General features: G+C 44.5%; 1 protein-coding gene across 3 annotated transcripts in view; it reads right to left on the bottom strand.

Moving 5' to 3' along the window:
* Positions 1–1166: 1166 nt before the first annotated feature.
* TTLL12 (Tubulin tyrosine ligase-like 12) overlaps positions 1167–24645 on the bottom strand; it is a 288546-nt gene continuing 265067 nt past the window's right edge. For 2 of the 3 annotated variants that reach the window (XM_065431507.2, XM_065431508.2), the window contains 2 exons: positions 8895–9039; positions 1167–2553 (listed from right to left, as the gene is read on the bottom strand). In XM_065431507.2, the coding sequence (XP_065287579.1) occupies positions 2402–2553; positions 8895–9039 (297 nt within the window). In that variant the 3' untranslated portion in view covers positions 1167–2401. The remainder of the gene's footprint in view (positions 2554–8894; positions 9040–24645) is intronic. The other variant, XR_010564212.2, reaches the window with a different exon arrangement.

Genomic DNA, 24645 nt, shown 5'->3' with positions numbered 1-24645 from the left:
CCGCCGCGCCTGAGGAGCTGGGTTGAGCTCTAGTAATATGCTTCGCATAAAACCGCAATCTTTTGTGACAATGAAATAAGGAACACTTGTCGCTGAACAAGTAAAACCATACTTTTCCGACACAATTTCTTTTGGCTTGCAGTGACAGTCCCTAACAAAACAAGTAGAAAGGTGATTACAGAGCCACTGCAAGAGATGACAAAGCGACGTTATATAAATATATCATTCTTGTGAAGCAATCCTGTCATTTTTGATGATGCAAGAGTAATCAAAAGGAGTTACTGCTGCTTGTAATGCGTCCAGTGAATTGCCACAACTAATAATTGTGTCATTTTGAAATAAAGCAGTCCTTCCTTTATGACTTTGCTTCTGCCACCACTGCTACACCACTAGCAAATACAATGGTACAATCAACCTCCACAACTGTGCATTTTTATATTTGTTTGTTTCAACTACCACTGACGGAGCGCAGCATTTAGAAGCACAATGAGAGCCGTGAAGCAGTTGACGGTTGACATATTTCTGTCTTGGCTTTCAGCCCTTAGCACCTGTAGTGAAGTGAATTGCAGGGTTTTTCTGGCCCTGACCACTTTCCTGCGTGTGCCATTGACATGACACTGGTCAAAATACACACTTCCAAGGTTGTACACCAAAGAGAGTACAGAACCGCATTCACAAGCTTTCTTGGCCACTTGCAGAATAAAGACACTTTCTCTTTTCCCTGATAAAGCTTTTTTTCAGGCTCCTGGTTATTGGGACCTTCAGGCAATCCGTGCCGAGTCCAAATTACTCATTGGCATCACTGTATAATAGTGTGCCCGCTTCTCTTTTTCTCAGGTCCACCAACTGACTGTCCCTAATAAAACAAGTACAAAGGTGATTACAGAGCGACTGCAAGAGATAACAAAGCGATGTTATAAAAATATATCACTCTTGTGAAGCAATCCTGTCATTTTTGGTGATGCAAGAGTAATCAAAAGGAGTTACTGCTGCTTGCAATGCGTCCAGTGAATTGCCACAACTAATAATTGCTAATTTTGAAATAAAGCAGTCCTTCTTTTATGACTTTGCTTCTGCCACCACTGCTACACCACTAGCAAATACAATGGCACAATCAACCTTATACACTGAAACCTCATTAAACAAAGCCACATCAGACACGAAAATATGTTGTTCACATTGTATATTCATTGTAAGCATACATTCTTTATATGCCGATATCGATGAGAAACACTTTAATTTGCTTTGTTATAGGGTAGACTTCCGTTAATTCCACTCCTGCTAATTCGATCCCCATCGAAGGTCCCGGCCACCATCCATACATGTCTATGGGCCAAAATATTCATATTTCAAGCATAAATTGGCCTTTCCCAGATAAACAGAACTTGACCAGTATGCATACATGTGCCTTACTTCTGTGGTGACCCCAATAGCAAACCCTTTGGATGCAGCATGTCTCAGTGGAGCTTAAAGGACACTGAATGCATTGAACACACATCATTTCCCACCGAAAAGACTTATTTTTGGCCTGCACTACGAAGATTTTTGAGCAGTAACAGTAGCTCACAATGTCTGATTACAATATTTACACACACACGCCTTTTTTTTTTTCAGGAAAAGTGTAGTGAAAATTGCCTGTAGGGTGCAATTGGATAGGAAATTAAAACCGTGCTTACAGCACTTGTATGCTTTCCTGCACAGTAGGGCTGTAAAGCAGCAAGGCTGACTTTAGAAAACCGGCTGCTATACCAATTAAACCCTTGCCCATTCTTTCTTAAAAAAAAAATGGGTGTGCGCTACATTTTTACTTTGTTTAGGAGCTTTATTTCTTTGCTAGTTTTCTACTTGTGACAGATGGAAAGCAGACAACCAAGAATTGTGCACATTGTGGCAAATGAATCAGCAGTGTGTTTCAGTGTTTTTTCTGCATCTTGTTTGATACGACCAGCCGGATAATTAGATCAATATCGTCAGGCCTGTCAGGGTGGAATTACCTTAAGTCGACTGTATTTAGTTATTCGTTATATTGAGGTTTAACTGTAATTGTGATTGCTTTTTAATTGAATATGGTACTTGAAAATGACATGCAGCCGTGCTCAATTCAATTTGCATCCACTTAAGCACACTCAGTAGCACCCATGTGATGACGGTTTCATGGTGTTTGCCACTAGCGTCGCTATAAAAGGCCTATCTTGATAAGCATGATTTCACCTTGTCCTGCCTGCTGAGCAAGTGTGTCTGCAGCAAGCCTGATGACATCTTTAACGTGTATTCTATGGCAACACAAACCACGGTGGCTGCCAAAGTGACAGCAAGCAAGTCGAAGCAGCCGACTGAAAGTTATGACTTGACAAGCACTCCGTGAGCACGGTGTGTGTGCAGTTCTGGCAGATGGCGCTTGTCAGAGGGGCATAAAGTTTGGACTGAAGCTGGCTTCATCGAGGAACATGGCCGCAAACACCTCGTTGAAGAAGTCTGGGTAGAACTGGCATGCACGCTGGCAGTCGGGTGCCCAGTTCACTTCCAGCAGCTTGGGCTGCATACGTGGATGCTCTGCATTTTGAGAGGAGGAAGATAAACCAGTAAACCGACTATATCTTTCATGTTGTTATGCAGAATTCTTAGATAGCGTTTTGTAAGCAATTGAAGCCAAGCTTAAAAGACAAACGCAGCTGTTCGTTGAACAAAACGTGTTCTATTTGCAGATGCCGATACACTATGTAAAAGAGTAGGGAAAAAAAGAAAACCACCACTCACAAAAGTTACAACTGCACACCTATGCTACACATAACATTGGAAAGAGAAAGTCCACAGAGTCGCTCACTGGTGGTATACACGGGCGGATGGCCGAAGTGGTGACTAGAGGCACACCATGATGAATGGCAACCTTGTTAATTTGACTCTCATTATTTGAAAAAACGGATAACTCAGGCTCATCCTTTGGTTCCGGCAGCCATGTGCAACTAAACTCTTGTTAATTTGGACATATTTGGCCACATATTGGTTAATTCGGACAACTCTCGGAGCTCGACAAGAACAGAGTGCCGCAAATGGTGCGACCCAAAGAGCAATAACGGCCTCCACCAAAACAAAGCGGTGGAGCTCACATCACCATAGTCATCAGTGGAAATCATGCACGAATAGAGATGTGCACCATGTAAGTTTTGACCAGCAGTGGCGTGGTGGTCGTTTCTAGTTGGCGGCGCAACGTCAGGTATTTATCGGCAGTGGTGCAGGCCCATTTTTCGTTGGCGGCAGCTGTGCTGGCGGTATGGTAACCGTAACTACAAATTTAAAAAGCTGTTTCGCTACCTCCTTTGCTAAACTGGTTGCAATTTTGGCCTTTTCATACTAAGGGCTGAGAGGACTGAATACAGAGGTGCTGAAAGTGAGAGGAATGCAAAATGTTTTGCAAGTCTTTTGCTCTTGAGCCGACACACTAAAAAAAAAATTGGGCACATATCGAAAGGCATCTATGTTGAGTGTGTTTCTATATTCCTTTCTACACTATTATCTAGAGCATTGCTGTTGCATCATAGTCGCAATTGGTAAGAATTGTTAAGCCAGCACTGCTGCCCGTGACACACTCTAGATATTGGCGGCGAGGAGTTACGGAGTCGCCATCTATCGGCAGCGCCTCGCTGGCGTAGTATGAGGGATCACGTGGCGCGCTCCTCATAGGTTTTGCTGTCAGCGCTCACTGAAAACACCACGCGCGAGCTCTCCCGGACATTTCTGTAAGTACTTTCGAAACGAGAGAAGTTTCTTACTGTCTAAATAATAATCTTGGGCAAACTGAAGGCACACAATCGTTTTCAGACGCTATCTCTTTACCGAATACGTACAGCGAACGCCACTGCGCGCGGTCGCCGGGATGGAGTCTCCCGAACCGGCTTCTTGCGTGAAAGGTAGGTAAACGCTGGGAGCAAACTGTGTGAAATATGTTCTTATAGTGTTTGTATAACTAAATGGAGTGTAATAGAACGAAGCCTCAATGCAGCGATCGCGCAGATTCGCAGCGACAGACTGCGCGTCTGCATGCTTGTCCGCGCACTGTGTCGCTTTCTCCGCGCGCTCGTTTTCGCACCGTGCCATGAGCTTTAGGCCGCAGAATATGAGCATTTGACAGTATACAAGCAACCATTGTTGCGTGGGCGCTATCAGAGCTGTTCAAAAATAATTTCATTGTAGAGACTTCGACGCCTACGGGGACTGTGATGTGCCGTCGCGACGATTCAATCTTCTTTTTTTTTCTAAATTCTTCGACCTTTCAGTACTATTCCTCGAGTTGCGTCGCACTGTATGTTTATCGGTGTTCTCAGCGTGCAATTTCCCGCTGCTCCTTTTTTGTAATCCAGTGCATTAATTCATAACACAAACATGACCATATGCCATGCTTTATTTAAATGTGCTTCTTACCGCTGCATTTCCACTCCACTGAGCTTGCCAGTATCTATAGCATCGACAAGTTCATAGACCAAACCGTCATGACATTAGTCGGGCAGCGGACTCGGGCGAGCGTCTCAGTGCGCGTTTTCAGAACATCGCAGACCGGGCGCCGTAGCAGAAATCTTCCTCGCGTGTATGCTTGCTGCATACCCGAGTTGTAGCCAATGACTGTTTGCCGGTTTTATGTTTCGCGAGCCAAGCTTCACGTAGCTTCTTGTCCTGTGGCTACGTGTGAATAAGGCTGACACCGTCCTCCGTTACGTGCGTCCGGCCCTGCGGCACCGAGCAGTAGCCTGCTATGTTGCGTGCCTTCAAAGGCAGGCACTACCTATTGTAGTGCTTTCAAGCGTTGTAAAGGAGACACTCGAAGCGGGAAAATTTCGCCACTAAATGAGGACCGCAGCGTACGAGGGAATTTAAACTCGTTTTCAGCTCGCCCGAAGCAGCCGACGCGGCCGCTATGTCCACGTGATCCCTCCTAGCACGTCACGCCGACGGTGGCGCCAGCTTTTCCAGTGGTGGAGCTCGAGGCCAATAAGCATTCCAAAGTAGTAAAAAAACGAAATTGCCATGTCGTGCCTTAAGTCTTCTCTCACTAGATCCTGCATGCACAAAATGAGCACCAGTTTTAATGCACAGGTCTGGCACCTATTAGAAGCAGGCTATCCTAGTGTAACAGTGGCCACTGTGGCTGAACGCCTAAAGAAGTCGGTTTGCACCGTGTTCGTTGGAGCACAACCTCTCCGGAAAGTCTTGTCGGATTGCACCGTGTTCACTGGAGCGCAACCTCTCCGGAAAGTCTTGTCTTGCCGGTGCAGGATACCGAACAGTATGCGTAAGGTTTTCGGTGGTCCAAGCGTTTCACGTTTTCTTCGATATGTCCATGGAATTATCATGCACTGGATGCACCCCATCAAATTATAATACCTATGCCGATATTGTGATGTACGAGACACCCTCCAACACATGGTGTTGATGTGCCCACACCGCGAGAAAAACAGTCAAGATGATGCCTCAGAACCGCTACAAGCGATCGAAGAAATGTGGGAGGCAATGTTAAAGGCACAAAGCCTGGATGATTGGCGAAGTCTGGTGGACCGGGCCCGGGCTGCGGCATTAGCCAACGGGTTTCTCTGGTCTAAGAGAGCCGCCACCTATAAGGTGAAGAAAGAACACTTTCTCGCTGCTTCTCACAATAAACATTCATTCCGCCTCATTCCTCCTTTGGTAGCCACATTAGGTGCCCAAAGTAGGCATTCGATTGTGGTCAAGATACTTTCCTTTCCTTTGTGTTTTTTTATATTTCGGTGCCCCCACCCCACAAAAGAAAAAAAAAAAGGCATGTTGCGGCACAGCGAATTGTCGCATGATGAAAGTTCGATTTTGTTACTTCTTTTACTGAAAGTAATGGGACACGGGACACTTCAGTTGCCGAACACTCTTATTATATTATTGCCATAGCAATTATACGGACACTCCAGGCGCATTCCTGTCGTCGCCCTCATGTTCTGTATAAATTCCAAGAGCGATAACATTGTGACCGCGTGCCGCATGCTGTATGTGCGACTGTCGACATGGTGGCTCAGTATTGTGTGCACAAAGGAGAGAAGCGGGAAGGAAATGCGCCGCCTTCCATCGCATGCGATACATCGGGGGGAGTGGATGGAATGGGGACGGGATCCAGGATTCTGTGAATCTGTGATTGAGCAACATGTTTATTTCCCTTGTTTGGTGCATCATATACAGTGGCTTTTTCTTAGATATGTAAATTTATTGGATATTTATACATATATTTAAATATCTTGTTGCGAGGTTTTGTGTATACGTGCAGTGAACTTTGTTTCCAGTGACACTTTCTTGCCCTTTATCAAGCTGTATCTTCGCATTTGTATATTCCATAGTATCTTCGCATTTATAATGTATGAGGACGAGTCAAATGAAAGTGAGCCTACCCACCCCACGCAATAATGGTTCGATTCATTATATGTGAGGCATGTGCGTAGCACACAGGCATCTCTCATTTACAAAAGTGACACGCAGGTGTGAGAATAAATATTCTTTAATGCTCTCATAGACTGGGTTTAACATGACTGCATGACATAATGCACGCTCCAGAAGTTGAACAGCATGGTGCGGTGAAGTTTTTGACAGCATAAGGTGTTTCCTAAAAAGAAATTAGTCGCTGTATGGCTGCTGTGTATGTTGAACATTGCATTTCATTGGCCACTGTGAAGCGTTGGAGCGAACGGTTCAAAGAAGGATGTGAAAGTTGCAAAGACGATCCAAGGCTGGGCCAAAGCCACCGTGCAATCACCCCCAACAAAATTGCAAAGGTTGATGAGCTGATGAGACAAGAACGGAGGATAAGGATTGGTGTACTGGCAGAGCGTGTTAACATCAGTCGCGGTTCGAGTCACACCACTATTTATGAACGTCTTGGTTATCGGCTCTCGTGTGCGCAATGGATGCCCAAGATTTTGAACCACCGCCAGAAGACTGAAATGAAATGTTCAACATACACAGCAGCCATACAGCGACTAATTTCTTTTTAGGAAACACCTTCAGCTGTCAAAAACTTCACCACACCACGCTGTTCAACTTCTGGAGCATGCATTACGTCATGCAGTCATGTTAAACCCAGTTCGGCGCTGCCTTGACTCATCCGATCCGATATGAGAATGAAGGCGACGATTTCTTGTCTCCAATTGTGATCGGAGACGAACCATGGCGCCACTTCTACGAGCCTGAAACATGACGGCAAAGCTTACAGAGGAAACATTCGAATTCGCCACCCCCAAGAAAGCAAAGGCCGTCATTTCCGCCGGAAAGGTGTTGTTGACTTTTTTTTGCGATCGTCAGGGGCCATTACTGATAGAATTTGCTAAATCTTGAGAGACTATCAATTGTTTCCGATATTGTGAAACACTAGATCAACTGCGTGTCACAATTGAGAACAAACGACGTGGAAAATTGACGCATGGTTGTCTTGTTCCACAACAATGGGATGTCAACAGTTTGCCACCCGAAAAATGCAAAGCTTTGAACATCGAGCATCTCGGCGGCAAACTTACTTGTGTCCTCCACGCTATGTTCAGGCTCCCTGTTATGCCAATACATGTAGCGGTGGAACATCATATTACATGAACCACTGTTCAGTATGTGACTGCTTTTGTTCTTTCCGAAGCTCCTTGGTGTGGATGTCGAGGTGACATAAGGCTAGTTCGGCAACAAAGCAACATGTTCCGATGTCGCCTCGTTGGGCTCCATAGTAGAAAACTCTCGCGGAATGCCGTGCTCGAACTTGCGAGACTACAGGTTTTCCAAAAAAAACAAACATGAAAAGGAATGCAAATCAAAAAAAACAAGAAAACCTATCACATTCTTGAGAATAAGTTGGTGAAAACATAAAACAAAAGAATTAGAAAGCTTATTCTATTTAAAAACAAGAGACAAGCATCCGTGTATTTATGGCTTAAGTATTTTTGTACCATTCCTGCCTTGTCTCTTTGCCCAAGGTTTGTAATCGTTACAATAAATACATATTTTTAAAGTACATGTATTTGTTAAATGGCAAGTGATTCATATTATTCCTGGAAAACAAGTAGGAAATGTTCCAGCTACATGTAAACAGTGCAAAAGCCATGCAGCAGTGCTCTTTTACTTTTGTCCCTCAAGACAAAGTTAAAAAATTAAATTGAGGTTTAACATCCTAAAACCCCATTCTGATTATGAGGGATGTCCCAGTGGAGGGCTCCGGATCAATTTTGACTTCCTGGGGATCTTTAACGTGCACTACACAGAAGCACCATGGGTGTTTCTGCATTTCACTTTTAACGAAATGCGGTCACTGCAGCCGAGATTCGAACCGCGGTCTCGTGCCCAGCTTGCAGCGAAGCTATATCCTTCATAGTATTTCTTTCTTTTTTTTTGCATTGAAAAGCAAACATTTAATTTCTAATTTGCAGATTGGTATGCCTAAGAGAGCTACAAGTGGATTAAATCATCGGCTGCACATTATAAACACACGCCCGCGCCCGTCGATCTTGCACCATAGCAGCGGACGCGCATCATTTTAGAAGGCACAGGGTTATTTTTCTCTCAGGGTTCAGTATGTGCTGTAGCATTCCAATCTGGAGAGCGCTAGCAAACCAGTCTAGATATAAAGTCTTATTTATGCCGAGAAATACATGTTTTAGAAGCACAATTTTTTTAGCGGGACTATTTTTTTATTCATAGAGGCAGTCACCTGCCACACTTCAGTCATCTAGTCACAGCCTTTCCTGGCTTCTTAAGTTGTACACGACTATAGTCAAAGAATTGCACCACTTCTGCTACCCCAATACATCCACCATCGCAATGCCCGAGTGGCCATATAAAAGCAAAATTTTCCCTTTCATTGTTTAACTTTGTGTTGAGGATAGATACAACTGTATCAATGAGCTTACCTCCTGGTCCTTGGGAGCGGTCCCACTCCAGCATGAGATCCACTGCGTACATTGCACGGGACTGTGGACTGTGTGCCAGGCCAGCCGGCGGTGGTTCGCTGCACGCCAACTCAAACACCTGCCTCAGCACCTGGAACACCTCGGCCTGGCCAAAGTAAATGTGGCAGGCCTCGTGTGATTGCCTATCTGAGCAGCTACTACAATCACCAGCTAATACCACCAGTTCTAAAAGGCAGTGAAAAAGGCACTGCAATCGTTTGGCTACCATGCAAACAGACAGTACAAAGATTTTTCTACGACTTGGTACAGCTTTGTTGAGAAAGCACGTAGCAGCTTTTTTTATTGCAGATTGTTGTTCAAAAAGTGGTGTCCAAAACACAGGACACAATGTCACCCATGCTTCTGACACCAGGTGGCTTGTATAGCCATCCTGGTAGGCTGCCATCAATTTATGTTTTTGAATTGGCTTTTGGCTTTATGAATGCAGCTTTCTGTGCACAAGACAAGGACAGAGAAGTGGCTAAGACACACGAGTGCAGACTCGCAACAGTGTTTTATTTTGAAGAAAGTGACCACATATATAGTAGAATCTGTGACACATCACGTGTACGCCGCCTACAGAAAATTCCCATCTTTATGCAAGAAGGATAGAAAGGGTGATAGACGGTTTTGACACACAGGTGTCACCACACCTGTCAATCAATTCCACTTCGATTATCTCGAAGGTTAACTGATTAAGACTTTTGCCGACAATTGAGCAAGCACTATATACGAGTTTACATGCGACCGTTCTTGTGGCGTTCGCCTGATTGCGCATGCAATTTTTACAGTGTGCATCTAAAAACCCCCATTTCATTTCTATCACATTTTAGTGATGCTCCCGAAGTCTGTCATTAAGACATTGTTCGCTCTGACCAACATGGTTGGGCCAACAGTTCAAAGGCAGATTATAAACTATTCCTTCCACACAGTCAATAAATTCTGACTGATGTTTCTTCTTGAATACAGGCTCCTTGGTAGCGCATGCACTGGTCAATTGGCACAAAGATTGCAGTTTTTCTGGAGTGGAAAAAACATTGGCGTGCTGGCCAATCCTTTTCAGTAGGTGCGATATGCCGTGGATATACGGAATAACTGCGACTTGTTACAGGGTGTCTACCAAGTTGACATTTCCAAATTCCCTTATTTTTTCAGGTTTTCCCTGAGCACCTTTGCAAAATTCCCTGAATGAGCCAGAACATTGTTTCATGCCAAGACAGGCTGACACCATGTTGCCTGATGCTGTCACTCCCTAGTAAGCATGCTGAAAAAAAAATGACAATCCAATTTGAATAGTAAGAAGTAATATCTATTTTATTTAGAAACAAAACAGAAGGACGGTGTTAGTAAAATGCACAGCGAAAAAAAATGGTAAGACCGATTCCAAATTGAGTCGAGCATTTTCAAATATGAATGAAAAGGAGATGCATACATGAGTAAATATTTTTGAATATGAGATATTTCTATCAACTGATAGCAAGCTCATCGGTATGAGGCCTAAACTTTGTCACAACTAAGATTCTCTCTCGGCAGCTGGGCAGTGAACCTCAACTGTCCTGACATACTCTCAGCCCATACGCAACATCTCAGTGTTGGGTTTCACTGCTTTAAAGAGTTTATTCTGGTTTGTATGAGGTACACTTGCATTTCGGCATCAGCTAACACCTTATACGACCTACTGTATAAGGGGCGACCTGCGCGTGCGGCGCTGCACCAGCGCCGCTGATTTGCTTTTGCTTGTGTGTGTGTTTTTTTTAGTTTTCAAAACCGCCACCGCGAACAGTGGCGCTGGTGCTCACCCCCACCTAACCCAACCCTGTGGCCGGCCGCACGCACGGGCAGCAAGCATTTTCAGCGAGAACACGGAAGGACGCAAATGCACGCGCGCGAAACAATCGATTAGCTGAGTGCTTGGTGATCTGTTGGTGTCGCTAGATATTGATTACCAGATTCTATCTCAGTGACACTGTGATTCTCAGCCCCGTGGGCGTCGGCTTTCGCGTTTGCGGCTTCTTCATGCACGATGGTTTACTTCTGCATACCGTTGTGAAAGTCAAGCAGCCGAGCATCAAAGGAATTTCATTTCATGAGTTCCCCGTGACCAATATTAGGAACCAATGGTTGAAACCTCAACGAAAAAAAAAAAAAAATGGCCGGGGCTTAGCTAAAGTTGAGCCCGGATATCTCGAAGCGAAAAGGTTCAGTGATGCTTATGGATTAGATTATAGTTATGCTGTATGAATTAGCCTATGGTTATTCTTACTGTTTAGCTTATGGTTATGCTTTATGATTTAGCCTAAGAATATGCTTACGGTTTAACTTATGGATATGCTTATGGTTTAGCTTATGGTTATGCTTTATGACTAGCCTATGGTTATGCTTACAGTTTGACTTATGGATATGCTATACGTGTGCCTTGTGTAGTTGTGCAAATTTCTTATCAATGATATATACCATAAATTATGCAGGATTATTAATTTTCTTTATTCATCATTGTTGGGCACATTGTCCTGCGATTTCTGTACAGCCATAAACACAGCTCTCTGTATCGGTAGTATCACTCTCTTCTCCTTGCATGTCGAATGCCACGCCTGTTGTCTGGCAAGTGGTTATATAGTCGGCCTCCACGATAAACACGCACTTGCGGCGAACGTCAAACGACGACGCATAGCGCGCGGCAGTGGCCACATGCGCCGACTCCGAACACGACATATGCCGGCTCGCGCGAAGCGCGGTGTTGACTATAGCATAGTGAAGCTTTTCATTTCAAACGCCCAACTCCAGAAAAGTGCTTACAGTGTAGTGACTATCTGTGTGATGGCACAATAAAGCGCCCTTGGAATTTCTCAAGCTAGACTTTCGTTATCATTAGGTAAAGTGGCGTAAATAAATACGTCAATAACAGCACATTTTTACGATTGTGGCATGCACTGCAATTAAAACTACTCACGTTCTGCCGCGCTCTCAACGGCACGTCACTTCAGTGAACGTGCCGAATGCAGCAAAGGAACGTGTGGGCCCTGCAAAGCGGTACGTAGTGCGTTCATTGCGTCCGGCTCGGGGACTAGCGAAACCTACGGGAGAATGAAGTGCGGGCGCGCTCAGGCCTTGGCTAGTGCGGAAAGTGCACACCAGACCATATTGGCACCACAGCACTAACCAACATTTTTGCAGACAATGAGGGGGAAAAAAAAGCTCTAATACACTATTTCAATCCTAGCAGCCGGGCGGCCGCGCCTTCAAAGTAGTTTCAAATTTCATTGCACTGCACAGCGAAGATACCAAATATCTGGGGCATGAAGTCCAGGTTTTGACTGAAGCCCGTCTGGTCGGGAGGCATCATGAAGGGTAAAGAGAAGGACACCGACCAGTGAATGAATACAAGAAAAGACGTTTCGGCTCCCCTGATGGGAGCCTTGTTCACAATGAAATCAAGGACGTGCGATACAATGTTTATATGACTTTAAAATATGATGTTTTAAATATGATGTATCCCGTAGATGATGCCAGTTTCCTGGAATCGTCTACGAGATTCCATGTGAACACTGCGACTGCGTATATATCGACGAGACCGGAAATTTCGAACAGCGGTTGAAGCAGCATATCAACGATGTCAAAAAGAAAAAAGTCGCCTCAAACGCCTTGGCAGAGCATGCAGATGACATGGGCCACAGGATTGATTGGGATAACACCAAGATATTAGAAAAAGAAAGAAATTTGACATTAAGACACACTTGGAATCCCTCCTAATCCAAATGACAGATAGCACTCTCAACCGGAATGACGGAACCCTCCCCCCCATCTACACGCGCTGCTTACATCATATTTTAAAGCCATATAAACATTGTATCGCACATCCTTGATTTCATTGTGAACAAGGCTCCCATCAGGGGAGCCGAAACGTCTTTTCTTGTATTCAATCAGTGGTCGGTGTCCTTCTTTTTACCCTTCATCTGGGGCATGTATCACATGTATCGATGCGCATTTTTCTAGCCGCACCCTGTCAATAATGTGAAATGCTGAGTTTACTGCAGCTCCTATGCGAATTTTTACCGTCATCGCCGTACTCCTGAAGGCAGGGCCGGAGTGTTTCGAGCATTGCTGTGAGGGTGAGCACTGGCGGCCTCTACCGGCATGCTTGGTCCCTACTCAATGATCACGTGGTATTTCTTCGGCCGCGCGCTGCCGTACGCGACCACGGGATACGCAGGTCGCTCTTAATACAGTAGGTCGTTCTCTCAGCCCGTACACAACATCTCAGTGTTGTGTTTCACTGGTTTAAAGAGTTTATTCTGGTTTGGATGAGGGACACTTGCATCTCGGCATCAGCTAACACTGTTTTTTGAGCTCAAGCTCCTTCAAAGAGGCAGCGGCACGCTTCCTTTTTAGTTAATATTCCTTAGTGCGTCGGTCCTTTCGGTTCTCATCCTCCTTCTGCCACCACCCTTTCACCCCATGGATCATTTGAAGCATCCTCTTGGTCAGTTGTACAGTCAACGTCCCATTTTCGGACTCGCTAAGGGCCACAAAAACATCCGAAAAATATGGCTGTACGAAAAAAAAAAAAACGAATGCATGTCTTTAACTGCCCTTAAGGGCTAAAATTGCCACAAGCACGTCCGAAAAAATTCTTAAAGCCTGCCAGTACACTTCTTAGGCATATCGGTGCTCGCACTTTGACATGAGACGGGGGTGCACGCGTGTATAATTAAGGAATGCATACTGTGTCCTGTGACAATTGCCCCTTCCCACCCTTTCTATGCTTCACTGCCTAGCACTACTGTACTGAGGCGAAACTAACTTTTGGTGACTGGCATTACGCAACGCGCTGTGCTCTGCTAGCTTCGAAGCCAATCGCGAAGATTACAAAGGCGGAGTCGGTGCCATTGCTGACAGCGGCGAATTCTCTCAATAGAAAACACGGCGCTGAACGGCAAGAAGCTTAATAACGAACGTAGAAGCAGCTAGGCTTAACGTTGCCGCGGTAGTGGCTACGGCCGCCAGCGGATCTGCGTGCGAGAGTGCCGGTTCGAGGTGGCGAGATAATCAAAATGGCAGCGGTGGTGGCTTTGATTAATGCCATTTCAGACCTGCAGTCAGGGCAATATGCATTGACTATATTGAGTACGTGGTGGTGCCGCAAAGTCGTGCGAATTATCGGGCATGTCCAAAAAATCGGGCGTCTGGAAAATCGGTCGATAACTAATCTGGCAATACATCGTGCCGATGACACGGCGTCAATGACGATTCTTTGCGATTCCTCTTTTACTGGAGCCAGCATTCACACGACTTTCGTTCCCTTTCCCTAAAGAGACAGGTAATTTTCCCTGATAGAAGCCCAAATTCCCTGAGTTTTCCCTGAGTATTTCCAGACTATTCAAATTCCCTGAGAATTCCTGGTTTTCCCGGTCGGTAGACACCCTGATTTACGATAGTAAAATAGAAACTATTTACAAGGGCAAGCATTGTTGTCCCATTTTCACACATGAAAAGTAAATACAATCACTGGCACTATACTACACCACACACTGCACTGCATTCACACTGCTTCTGGTACATGTACAGCTTAGTCCGAAGCACGAAGTTGTTCCATCTCTGCAATTGGGCCAAGGTACAGCTTCAATTTCTCGACATGAGCCATGTCAATTCCCATGTTATCGGTGAGTTTAATCTCGTAGTTCATGGGAGACAGTCTGTTCACTATCTTGTGCGGGTTGTTATACCACGTGGTCAATTTAACACCAGACGGTGGAGCACTAGTTGTCCTCTTTCGAACCCAACGTCCTTGCGGTGCTTGTTGAAGTAGTCCTTCTGTTTTCTTACACCAGTCTGATGTGCGCGGCCGCAAGCTCTATAGCTTTTTGCAGTCTTTCGCGCACTATCGCGCCATAAGTGGACTCTTTTTTCAGATCTTCAAGTTCTTTCTGGCTTGATTGCCTTGTTGGCCCTTTCGCACAAGCAATTCGCTGCAGGATGATTTGCGGTTGTGGCAGCATATGTGATGCCGTGATGCTTGCGGTAAGCTTCAGTACAATGTGCCATCATTTGAGTACCGCAGTCTGTATTAGTTGTGGCTGGGAATTTGTGCATCAATATGATTCTATGCCCAATGAACTTTAGAACTGTCGTAGCTTCTATATTCCTCAAGGGTTTTGCCTCAACGAACTTTGTGAGGTAGTCAATGGCTGCAATGATATTTATATCCTCTAGACTTCCTGAAGGGAACTACTATGTCCATCCCAACTTTATGAAAAGGGCTGTGTACCTCTATTGGTTGCAGTAATCCAAAAGGCATTGATGTCGACATCTTCATTCTCTGACGAAAGTCACATTGACTCATATACTGTTTACTTGACTCATATACTTGCGGTATGCAAAGTCTGTGCACAACTCTCCAAGCTCGTTGTGTAGCTCCGAACATTCACTGCTTAGAAGTTACATCACAATCTATGTAATAATGGCGGCGGAACGCTGCCTTCACATCAGCCCAGGTAGTGATATTGGCCATTTTTGCATGGTGGAGCATCCAGGTGAAATCCTTAGCTGGGAGTCTGGAGATAATGAAGGGTATCGCGACCTCTTCATGAACGCTGAACATTCTGAACCAAAAATCAACTTGATGAAACCAGGCAGTGACATCTTTCCCAAGTTGTGGTAAGGAGTTTGCCGCAAAACTTGAAAGTTGGTTGCGAGCGTCTTCACCCGGGCCGTTGGACATGCATGAAGTAGCTTCTTTGTCTTTAGTGCCACGTTGGTTTCCCAAGTAACATTTAACTTTTATTGATGCAGCGCTGGTCACCACACTCGTGCAGGATTCGGCATCCGAAGCCACACATTTTCGACTCTAAGCTCTCGATGCGTTCCACAATTGGAGTGAGTAAGTTGCCAAAGAAGTCATGACTTACCTGCAACTGTGGGTCAAGAGGTTGCTTTGGTGGATCGACTTCTTTGGCCACATCGTGTCCTTCCGAAAACATTAATTTCAGTCCTTCCAATTCGTGGTGTAGCTGATCCACTTCGGTCCTTAGGGCACCTGCTTCGGACACAGCTACTCTGTAGCTTCCACCCGGGCAGCATCATCCAGCTATTTGAACATATCGATGCAACACTGGGCGGTTGCCATCTTGGGTTTACAGAGCCAACGATGTCCTGAAGTCAGCGGTTTGACCAAAGGAGCACATAGCGAGCGAAGTCCCCACATAAAAAAATGGCTGTGGCTTAGGTAAGGTTAAGCCCAGGATGCGAAGCATACTAGCCTTTATTTTAGTTGTTGAACCACTGTTTAGCTTGGTGAACTGCTGTTGCTTGGCTATATTTGGTTCGGCTAGACGAAGAAACAACTCATGCGTTACTCTGCTTCGCCTTGGATGCCCCGCATTGGACGCGGTGAGCGTCGAGCAACGCAGCGTTCGGCGCGGCAACGAAATGTGCGCCTGAGCAAGCGACGCACGCCTGAGCCTTAGAAACAGCTCGTTTCTAAGGCAACACCGCATTCACTAGAGGCGCTTTTGTACCGCTTTGAAGCATCGTACTCGTGGCTCAGTGGTAGCGTCTCCGTCTCACACTCCGGAGACCCTGGTTCGATTCCCACCCAGCCCATCTTGCAAGAGTTGAGCCAAAGCCACTTCTCCTCTGTCGTGACGTCACGGTGTCACGTGGTTTCAAGGCGACACCGCCGCGCCTGAGGAGCTGGGTTGAGCCCTCGTAATATGCTTCGCATAAAAAAGGAATAAACGTCTTCCTAGCTCAGCCCAAGCCGTTGGGCGGCAAATGTGAGGTGCTGTGGTGGCTATAAATTTCTATGGGTTCCAGGGCAGCATAAGACGAATCCAGACACAGTGGAAACCAGGGAGAGACTGCCTCGCCATCCTTCTTTATTTCTTAAGCGCTCCTTGCAAGAGCAAGCATGGCACCAATCTTTGTTTTCTCTGCACCAAGGCACGAGACATGTACGCACCAAGCGTCACCTGCTATCGCTTGTCATATGGCGGAAAGCGTTCTTCCAAGATCGAAATGGTTGATACTTTGTCACCGCTGGAGTCCGGCCTCGGCCTGTCAGGCCGTGAGTTTATGTGCAGTTAGCACCCCAGCCATGTCGGGCCTCAGCTGCTTATCATCGGTTACTAGACATGGCGGTAGTTGTCTGACCAGCCAGGGTCTGGCGTTTGCAGCATGATCTATCAAATTCGCTATTTTGCTTTTCACACGAAATAGCAATTAATAGAACAAATTATGTTGAATGTGCACCTGTTCCGTAAGGCAGTGCTCAGTACTAAACCACTGGCATGATCGTGAGCAGTAACCTGACGGCATTTCATCTCACAGATGGAAAGCAAACACTGACCGTCTTGGCTAGGCAGCTTGGCTGGTTTGCAAGTAGCAAAACAAATTTATTTAAGCCAATGCTAATTGTGCTGACAAAAATAAATGCATTATGTCGAGCTGCACCCATTGAGCTAGGCCTACTGTCTTTTTCGGCCATATTTTGATGGGGGCAAATTTCAAAAACGTGCTTTAGGGGCATGTTAAAGAACCCCAGGTCCCACCATTACTGTGTGCCTCATAGTCAAATTGTGGTTTTGGTGCATAAACACTACAATTTAAAAAGAAAAAAGAAAAGCCTTCCGAGCATGCAACAGGGTGCTGCAAATGTAGGCGGCGCCTATGTGATGGTGCTATAGTGCCTAGAATATTTGCACAACTGAGCTGTAATCAGTGCTGGTATACTAATTTGCAGTTCCATTTAATAAGAGCAGACCGTACTGTATACCTTCATTTCTATGTAGCCCAGTTACTGATAGCCCCTTACATTCCTATAAGTTGCTAGGAGACTCCCATGCTTTTTCAGCAGTGTCTTTTCTTGCACAAAATTTGCAGGCATGAAATTCTGATACATTTTGAGATATTTGATAGTCGGCACTTTTTTATTCGATTCTACTACAGTTAAAGGGACACCAAAGAGAAAAATGAGTTCACCAGTATTTGTAAATTACCCTCCGACAATACCAAAAATGCCACTCTCAACATGGGACGACGCTTCGTTAGCAAGAAGATGTGCAACAACTAAGGACAGGTGGTTCCCCCACCAGCCTGCCATTACGTGAGGAATTTCGATGGTGTCTGCTAGGCCCTAGTTGACTCTCTATGGGCAAAACTGGACTACACCGTATTCTAAAAAACCAAGAACTGAACATGGCAAGTTTCAGTAGCTTTTATCAAGTCCAACGCTGTCCAAGTACGAAAAATACTTTCAAATTTGTGATATCACACTGACGTACTGGCTTCGAGGTTCTGGTTCAAAATTAAAAAAAAATTAAACTTTGACCAGAATTTTCTTTTTTGATAATCAGCCTAATTGTAAAATTAGCAATAGAGTTCTCAAAGAATAATTAATCCGTCTAAACTTCTAAGCTGATTTATGTTGCTTTAGTATGCCTTTGAACCTCAATGTAACAATCTTTTTGATCTTTTTATAACTTCTTGTTTAGCGGACACCAAATATTTAGAAACTCAATGTAACCAAGTGTGTTTATTTCAACATAACGAGATTCCACTACTACTGCAAAGCAATACTGAGACAATATACTGTAAAAATACACTGCACAAAAAACAGTTTGAGCAACAAAGCGGTTCAGTGTTTAAGCCTCGTAGAGAATGAACGCATTCAAAGTGCAGTGAAAAAACACCACCAGACGAAAATCACAGCATTCTTATGCTAATAGCACACTTGTGAAGCAAACTTAATTTTCAACCTAAGTTGTGACTGTTTTGTATGTGCATGTGAGTGAAATGTGCAATAAATTGCATTTGAAAGCTAGGTTGCCCGTTTGGTACTTGCAAGAGCCAAAAAAGCATGCTTTGGTTATAACATGGTACCGCTTATGACGTGGATTTTCACAACTCTCACATACCTTCCACATAACAATATGTAGGCTCAAGCACACTGACAGACGTGGTTTTCGAAATTAACTTTCATATTTCATCACTTCTGATGATAAATGGCCGGCTTAATGATAATGTTTCTCTAATGTTACCTAAACATTTTAAAGTTATATCTCACACACGTTTTATTTACACATTTTTTCTCCTTTTATACTTGCTCCAACGATGAACGACTCACAAAGTGCAATAGAAAACCGATTCAAAGCAATATGCATTCTAAAATGAATGGTTGAAGGAGTGACTTTCATCTATTTTTCTTTTACAGCAATTTTTTGGTTTTCACTCTTTATGAGGTGACTGTAAAACAGGCTTATAGACTGTGAACAACTAGTTGAATCATTATTTCAGAAAAAGTTATACGAGAGAAGCAAGAATGTCGCACCCTGAACTGCACAAAGAACATAGTAAAAAAAAAAAAAGCACAATTGAAGTAGATGTACAGTCGTGATGAAATCAGCGGGACAAGCCGAGCAGGAGGCAAGGAAAGGTTTTGGGAAAATGGCTTTCGAACTTGAACCTTAGATTTTACTTTATGAAATAGCACCATGGTTGTAGTCACTGATGTATCAAATTAGGGGCTTCTGGAGTGTTTTCCCTTTGGACTGAAGTGCTTTGCTTACCTTTCTTTCCCCAAGCCATCCTTCTCCACTGCTCTGTGAAGATGCAAGCATGTTGGCCAGGTTGCAGATCAAATGTTGCACAATATCCCACAGAAGCGCAGTGGTTCCCAGAATCGTATTTGCGTACTGCATTGATCACAACTGGCTCTAGTGGAGCAGGGAGCCTTACCCCTTAGCACCACTGACATAATCTCTGTCAAATTCAAGGACGTGTTTTAATCTTTTGGTAGCAATGACCATATGACTGAACGAAGGCTTCCAGGATCATTTTGCATTTTTTACCTAGACAACAGCTGAGGTTCTGCATATGAGGAAGGCGTTGATACACAGGCAGAAATGCAGCTGAAACATGCATGCCTTGCAAGTCTGCACTTATGCGGAGCTTTACCTTGTGCTTTTTAAAGCCTAGTGTTTGCACTTACTACCATATTTTGAGAACATTGTGTTGTACACAAACTTTTCTTGCTTCGAACCTCGTGAGGGCCTGGACAGGTTACGGAATGCAGTGGAAGGTTTGTGGAATATTGTGAATATGTTGAAGGTCATGACATTCCGCTTTTCTTTTATTGGGCAGAGTGGGCAGTGGAGCAGCGCTTATGACAGTATGCTTCATATGCATTTCTTTGCTCCTCAGGTGTTGCTGATTCTGGTGATTGTTTCACCGTCTGCGCCCCTGCATATCTACCCTCAGGCTGGCGCTTGCGCGATTGCTGATCATGGCCAACGTGCTTTCTTCGACAGCACACATGCTGAGACTTACGAGCCGCCTTCACACGGTTGGCTGTTGCACAGGAAGCTCATTGCTTCTGGGACGACTACACCGGAAGAAACACCCATGCCCGGCTTCTTCATAAGTAAAGCGCGGATGGTCTACCACTTTAGTGGGCAGTGGAGCAGCGCTTATGACAGTATGCTTCATATGCATCATTTCTTCGCTCCTCAGGTGTTGCTGATCCTGGCGATTGTTTCACCGTCTGCACCCCTGCATATCTACCCTCAGGCTGGCGCTTGCGCGGTTGCTGATCATGGCCAACGTGCTTTCTTCGACAGCATACGTGCTGAGACCTACGAGCCGCCTTCACACAGTTGGCTGCTACACAGGAAGCTCATCGCTTCTAGGATGACTACACCAGAAGAAACGCCCATGCCCGGCTTCTTCATAAGCAACACGCGGATGGTCTACCACTTTAGTGGGCAGTGGAGCAGCGCTTATGACAGTATGCTTCATATGCATCATTTCTTCGCTCCTCAGGTGTTGCTGATCCTGGCGATTGTTTCACCGTCTGCACTCCTGCATATCTACCCTCAGGCTGACGCTGGCGCGGTTGCTGATCATGGCCAACGTGTTTTCGTCGACAGCACAGGTGCTGAGACCTACGAGCCGCTTTCACACAGTTGGCTGCTGGACAGGAAGCTCATCGCTTCTGGGATGACTACACCGGAAGAAACGCCCATGCCCGGCTTCTTCATAAGCAACACGCGGATGGTCTACCACTTTAGTGGGCAGTGGAGCAGCGCTTATGACAGTATGCTTCATATGCATCATTTCTTCGCTCCTCAGGTGCGTAACAATTTGGCTTTGTACGCTAGACGGAGTGACAATCGCTCCCTATTGCTGCTCCCCTGCCCACTTGTTTTCTTTGATAGTGTGTGCGACTGCATTAATATGAATCTGCTGTTGTTAAAATGTGGCGATGTCGAGGAAAACCCAGGGCCTCCAAAACCACAAAAATCAAGCCAAGATGTTGTTGCTTCTAATAGTGCTAATGAACTTCAGTCCAATGAAATTAGTTCTGTCCTACAAATGCTAAAAGACATAAAAAACAACAAGTGAGCTTGCCAAAGGCCAGGCTGAGTTAAAAAAGGACGTGAAGGACGTCAAAACAAGCCAACATGTTATTGAAAGCAAGCTAACTGACATTTACCACCCCCTGGAATCGCTGGAAAAGAAATCCGAAACACTTGACAATGTCTCTAGTGATTTGGTCAAAGTGCAACAATCAGCGGAAAGCCTGGAAAACAGCAGGTCACCCTTATAGCTCGTCTAGATGATCTGGACGACAGAACAAGGCGTAACAACCTAATTTTTTATGGCATACCTGACTACCATGAATCATGGGTGCAGACTGAACAGAAAACAATCGCTGCCTTGTCGTCTGTGATGGAATGTGATCTGCCACCAAACTCGTTTGAATGCGCGCATTGTATCGGAACCTTTTCAGACGGGAAGTGTCGCCCCGTCATAATGAAATTAACTAACTTTAAGGTCAAGGAAACCATACTTTCCTCGCGGAGCAAGCTGAAAGCTAACAACGTTTTTGTTTCTGAGGACTTCTTGCCCGCTACAAGGCACGCAAGGAAAAAGCTTATCGAATTTGGTAAGCGTCAGCCCAATTCTCCCGTTTCAGATAAGATTTAATAAGCTTTTTATTGGTAGGCAATCCTTCCTGTACGACCCAATGAGTGACTGTGTCAAGCAAATCAAGCTTGCACTCCCTGATGGCGCGGCCACAGCTGTCAGTTCAGGCAGTCCCTTTGCTACGCAGGAACACGCGAGGGGTAGCGGTGTTGTTTCCTCAGCACATGTCCCAGTGCATGTAAAAAGTGTGATAAACAAGCGCGAAGCAATTAACTCTCTCGTTGACAACTGCGGTGCCAGTATAATCGCTCTAACTGAAACGTGGTTGAATCCTCAGGTGTACGAATGTGAAATTTTTGACGTATCCCGCTTTCATATCTTTCGTTGTGATCGCATGGCTGGCCACGGTGGAGGTGCACTGCTTGCCATTTCGAAATCTTTGCCTTGTCATCACGTTACCTTTCACAGCAACCTAGAAAGTGTGCGCCTGCGTTGACCTAGGCCATCGAAAATTTATTTTCGCTGTTTGTTACTGCCCTGCCTCTTACCCATCTTCTTTCACTGCCGAACTTCATGATGCACTACACACACTTTTTGTGCTGCATCCAAAAGCACCTGTTATATTAATGGGGGACTTTAACTTCCCAAATATAAATTGGAATGCTGATTGTTACCTGTTTGTTATCCATATTCTTCAAAGTGTAATGAATTTCTTGATCTTTGTTCTTTATTTTCTTTAACTCAACTAGTATCTGAACCAACAAGAATTTCAAAGGGTACTGCCAATATCTTAGATTTGATATTATGCTCTCATCCTGACCTTATTACGAACGTTTCATGTATACCTGTTGTAAGCGACCATTTAACATTACGTCTCCTCTGTCAAAGCCAGCTGTTAAAAGAAAGTTAATATATGACTCCGACAAGGAAAACTTTAACGATATAAACTTGGAATTATCTAATTTCCTTGACCTCTTTTTAAGTAACTTCAATGATCGCACGGTAGACAATAACTGGATCATATTCAGAAACAAAGTACATGAACTAACTGATAAGTTTATTCCGTCGCGTATTATATCGTCGAATTCTAAGGTGCCTTGGTTAAATTCCCACCTAAAGAGGCTTTGCAATCGTAAAAAGTGCCTGTACCACATCGCAAAAAAAAGTCGCTTGGCATCTAAGTGGGACGGTGATACAATAACCTTAGCTGATTCTAGTGAATCAAAAATACCCGACGCTGAATGTCCCCAAACCGTAAACTCCATATTCTGCAGTAATTTCGTTCTATGTCCTGATCCTGTGTTTCCCACCCTAAATAGCTGCAATTACCCGGCCATGGATTCTATTAGGATCGAGCCACTTGGAGTAGAAACTGCAATTAAATATCTGAAGATGTGGTCAAGCCCTGGCCCAGACCTGGTTACAACAACGTTTTTGAAAAACACTTCTGTTTACTCATCTTTATTACATTAAAAAAAATTCCAGCAATCTTTGGACATCCATCAGCTCCCTGCAGACTGGAAAATTGGGAAGGTGGTTCCACTTCACAAGTCCGGCAACAAATGCTCACCTCATAACTACCGCCCCATTTCCCTTATTAGCATTCCTCGTAAAGTACTCGAACATATCTTGTTTTCTCATTTAGTTAAGCACTTAGATGATAACTCATTCTTCACACGCACACAGCACGGTTTCCGCAAACATTTCTCTTGTGAAACACAACTGCTTTCGTTCACTCACGATCTTCATCTTACTCTTGATAAAGGTTCATGCGCAGACTGTGTTTTCTTCGACTTTGAAAAGGCTTTCGACAAGGTATGTTCCCAAACTACTCATTTTTAAGCTTAGTAAACTAAATCTTGACCCTAATCTGTTTGCATGGCTAGAGCACTTTCTTCTTAATCGATCCCAGTTTGTTGCATTTAATAACCACTTCTCTACATTTAGCCCTGTTGAATCTGGCATTCCTCAAGGATCAGTGTTAGGCACTCTTTTTTTTTAAATTTATATTAACAACTTACCCAATGAAATTTCTTCTAACATTTATCTCTTTGCCGACGATTGCATTATTCTTCGTTAAACTTCTGACGCCGATGATGCTAACATTCTGCAAAACAACATTAACGCTGTCTGTAACTGGTGCGACTTGTGGTCGCAGCAGTTACAGACAGCGTCTGTTCTAAGTGCATCTATCTAACCACCCATGCACCCATCTAAGTGCAAAACCATGCGTGTAACCCCCCGTGAACTTCCTCTTTCGACCCATTACCTTAGTAATACTACCATGGAAGCAGTTACATCCTATAAATACCTAGGTGTCCATTTACCTCTACTCTTTCCTGGTCTTTACACATCGACAGCGTAATCAATAAAAGTAATCGCATGTTAGGTTATATCCGCCAAAACTTCTCTTCCGCTCCGTCATCATTAAAGTTAATTTTGTACAGGACGCTAATTAGGAGTAAAATGGAATACGCTTCGTCAATTTGGGACCCATATGCTGAGACACCCAGTATCTCGAACGTGTTCAAAATAATGCCTTGCGTTTCATCTTAAGCAATTATAACCGCACGGCTAGTGTAACTTTTATGAAAAATATCCTCCAACTTCCACCACTTTCTGCTCGTCGCAAATGTTCTCGCTTGGCTCTGTTTCGTAAAATATACTTCCATAATTCATATCTGCGCGATAATATTATTTTATCCCCAACCTACATTTCTCTTCACATTGATCATCACCACAAAGTTGGAGTCTTGCAGTGTCGCAATAGAGCTTGTCATGAGTCTTTTCT

The sequence above is a fragment of the Dermacentor albipictus genome, unplaced genomic scaffold (genome assembly GCF_038994185.2).
Source record: "Dermacentor albipictus isolate Rhodes 1998 colony unplaced genomic scaffold, USDA_Dalb.pri_finalv2 scaffold_16, whole genome shotgun sequence".
Lineage (NCBI taxonomy): Eukaryota > Metazoa > Arthropoda > Arachnida > Ixodida > Ixodidae > Dermacentor > Dermacentor albipictus.
This window is presented reverse-complemented; position numbering and strand designations above follow the sequence as displayed.